At 38.0% G+C, this 1,805-nt stretch overlaps 1 protein-coding gene across 2 annotated transcripts in view; it reads right to left on the reverse strand.

Annotated features, from left to right (window-relative positions):
* Positions 1-1,805, reverse strand: part of LOC108967300 (high mobility group protein Z) — an 18,221-nt gene that overhangs the window by 1,062 nt on the left and 15,354 nt on the right. For both annotated transcript variants that reach the window (XM_018930608.1, XM_018930607.1), the window contains exon 2: positions 888-1,127. In XM_018930608.1, the coding sequence (XP_018786153.1) occupies positions 888-1,040 (153 nt within the window). In that variant the 5' untranslated portion in view covers positions 1,041-1,127. The remainder of the gene's footprint in view (positions 1-887; positions 1,128-1,805) is intronic.

Here is a 1,805-nt window from a genome sequence, read left to right on the forward strand (position 1 = left end):
TATTTTTTAATTTTTTTTTAATTTTTTTCATAGTTTTTCTTTTTTTTTTGATTTTACATTATCTTGTTATATGTTAATATAGCTTTTTTGGCGAAAAGCTACCTCGCTTTATTTATGGTAACTATTACTCACAGTCGTGTTTTCCCTGCGAACCACAAAATAAACTCTTTACACCGAGTCGTGACCTTGTGACCTCGGTGTATCCTCTGTTTTGAATACTCCTGTACCCATTCAGTACTCTTCAAAATTCTGTTTTCTTTTTCACGTGTTAACGCACTAAAAATGAAACGAATATCAGATCTTCTATTTAACCTTAGCAAATGTTTATTCTGACTGACTCAATTGATTTATATCAATGCTATATGTGAAAGCGGTTTCATACCAACTGAACWCATCGAATTAGGTCCCTGGCTGCCCTATATGTATTCTGATTGTTACTAAAAATTGGTTGAACTCCATCTTCTTCATATTTTTGTCATATCTATCTCACTTGTTCAAAATGCTCTGCAATCAATCTGTATTTTCCTCTTCGTTTTTTTTTGCACTACAATGAAGTATGTGAATAATAGAGTCTCTCTTATACTACTGTTATTGGTCATGGGGCCAACTTATGCTTAAGCATAACGTTGACACTCAAGCATGTTCCAAATGAAGTAGTATCTTTGGATCTCGTCCTCACCTTATAATCAATGTATATGTGCACAGGCAGTAGACGACRCTAAAAATGGCAACATTTGGCGATGTTACCTTTTAGGCGTCGAGATACACCTGTTTTGGATTTTAGTCGCCTCTTACGACAGGCATACCTTACCGCGGGTAAATTCTACCGCCCCCTAACCCGCTGGGGGTCGTCGTTTAGTATATTATATGCATTTTTTTAAACTTACAGATTTGTCTTTCATGCCACGCCATAATTCACCACCACGTTTGGCAATATCTGTGACTTTGCTGCCAGGATTATCTTTCTTGATCTGCTCACGATTCTCATTCAGCCACAGCATATAAGCTGACAGAGGACGCTTTGGACGTTCACCGGCCATATTTTGAATATTTGTTGGGATTGTTCAAATTTGGAAACGTTTAGTACAAATTATTAGCACAGCTAATCGGCAAATTGGCAATTTCAACTGTAAGAAAAGAAAAGATTTTAATTAATTCATTTTGAGTGCATATGTATTAGGGTGGGTCAATTCCGGACTTTTTTCGATTCGGGATTTCTAATAGTGCGGGAAAGTTGCCTTAGTACTTCCTGATTGCAATGCAACATTTTGTTTTGAGATCGGATTGCATCTTCAACCCCAACTCCGGCTTTGAAATTTCGGAAATTCGCCTAAAATCGTGAAATTGTCTACCTAGTGCCTGAAATACGCATCTCATGGCAAAATGTAAATGTACCTGCTAAACTGCGTAAGGCTGTCGATTCATCCATTCAACAGAATGCTTTCTTTGCTCTTCCAGAAAACATTCTCCTTAGTATGATGACTGACGAAAGTTGGCCCTTGACCGTCTTCTGGCAGCCAAAGAAGCAGAGTCTGACACTGTAAATGGAAGGGTTAGATGTAATAAAGTGCCAAAGCTGAATTTCAAAGCTAATAATTATTACGATATGATTAACTGGAAGACTATTACCTTGACTACCACCAATTCTTTGTTCAGTTTCTAATGAAGAACTCGTAAAAGGGCTGTCGAGTGACACTGCAGAGGTATGGAAATTTAGTGAATTCCTCTCTCACACCGTGGCAGTCGAGAGAACCGTCAAACTGGTGACAGAGGCATCTTCTAAAGTTATTGGCCCCCAATCTCGT

The sequence above is a fragment of the Bactrocera latifrons genome, unplaced genomic scaffold, assembly GCF_001853355.1.
Source record: "Bactrocera latifrons isolate USDA-ARS-PBARC rearing strain unplaced genomic scaffold, ASM185335v1 scaffold_182, whole genome shotgun sequence".
In the NCBI taxonomy this organism is placed as follows: domain Eukaryota; kingdom Metazoa; phylum Arthropoda; class Insecta; order Diptera; family Tephritidae; genus Bactrocera; species Bactrocera latifrons.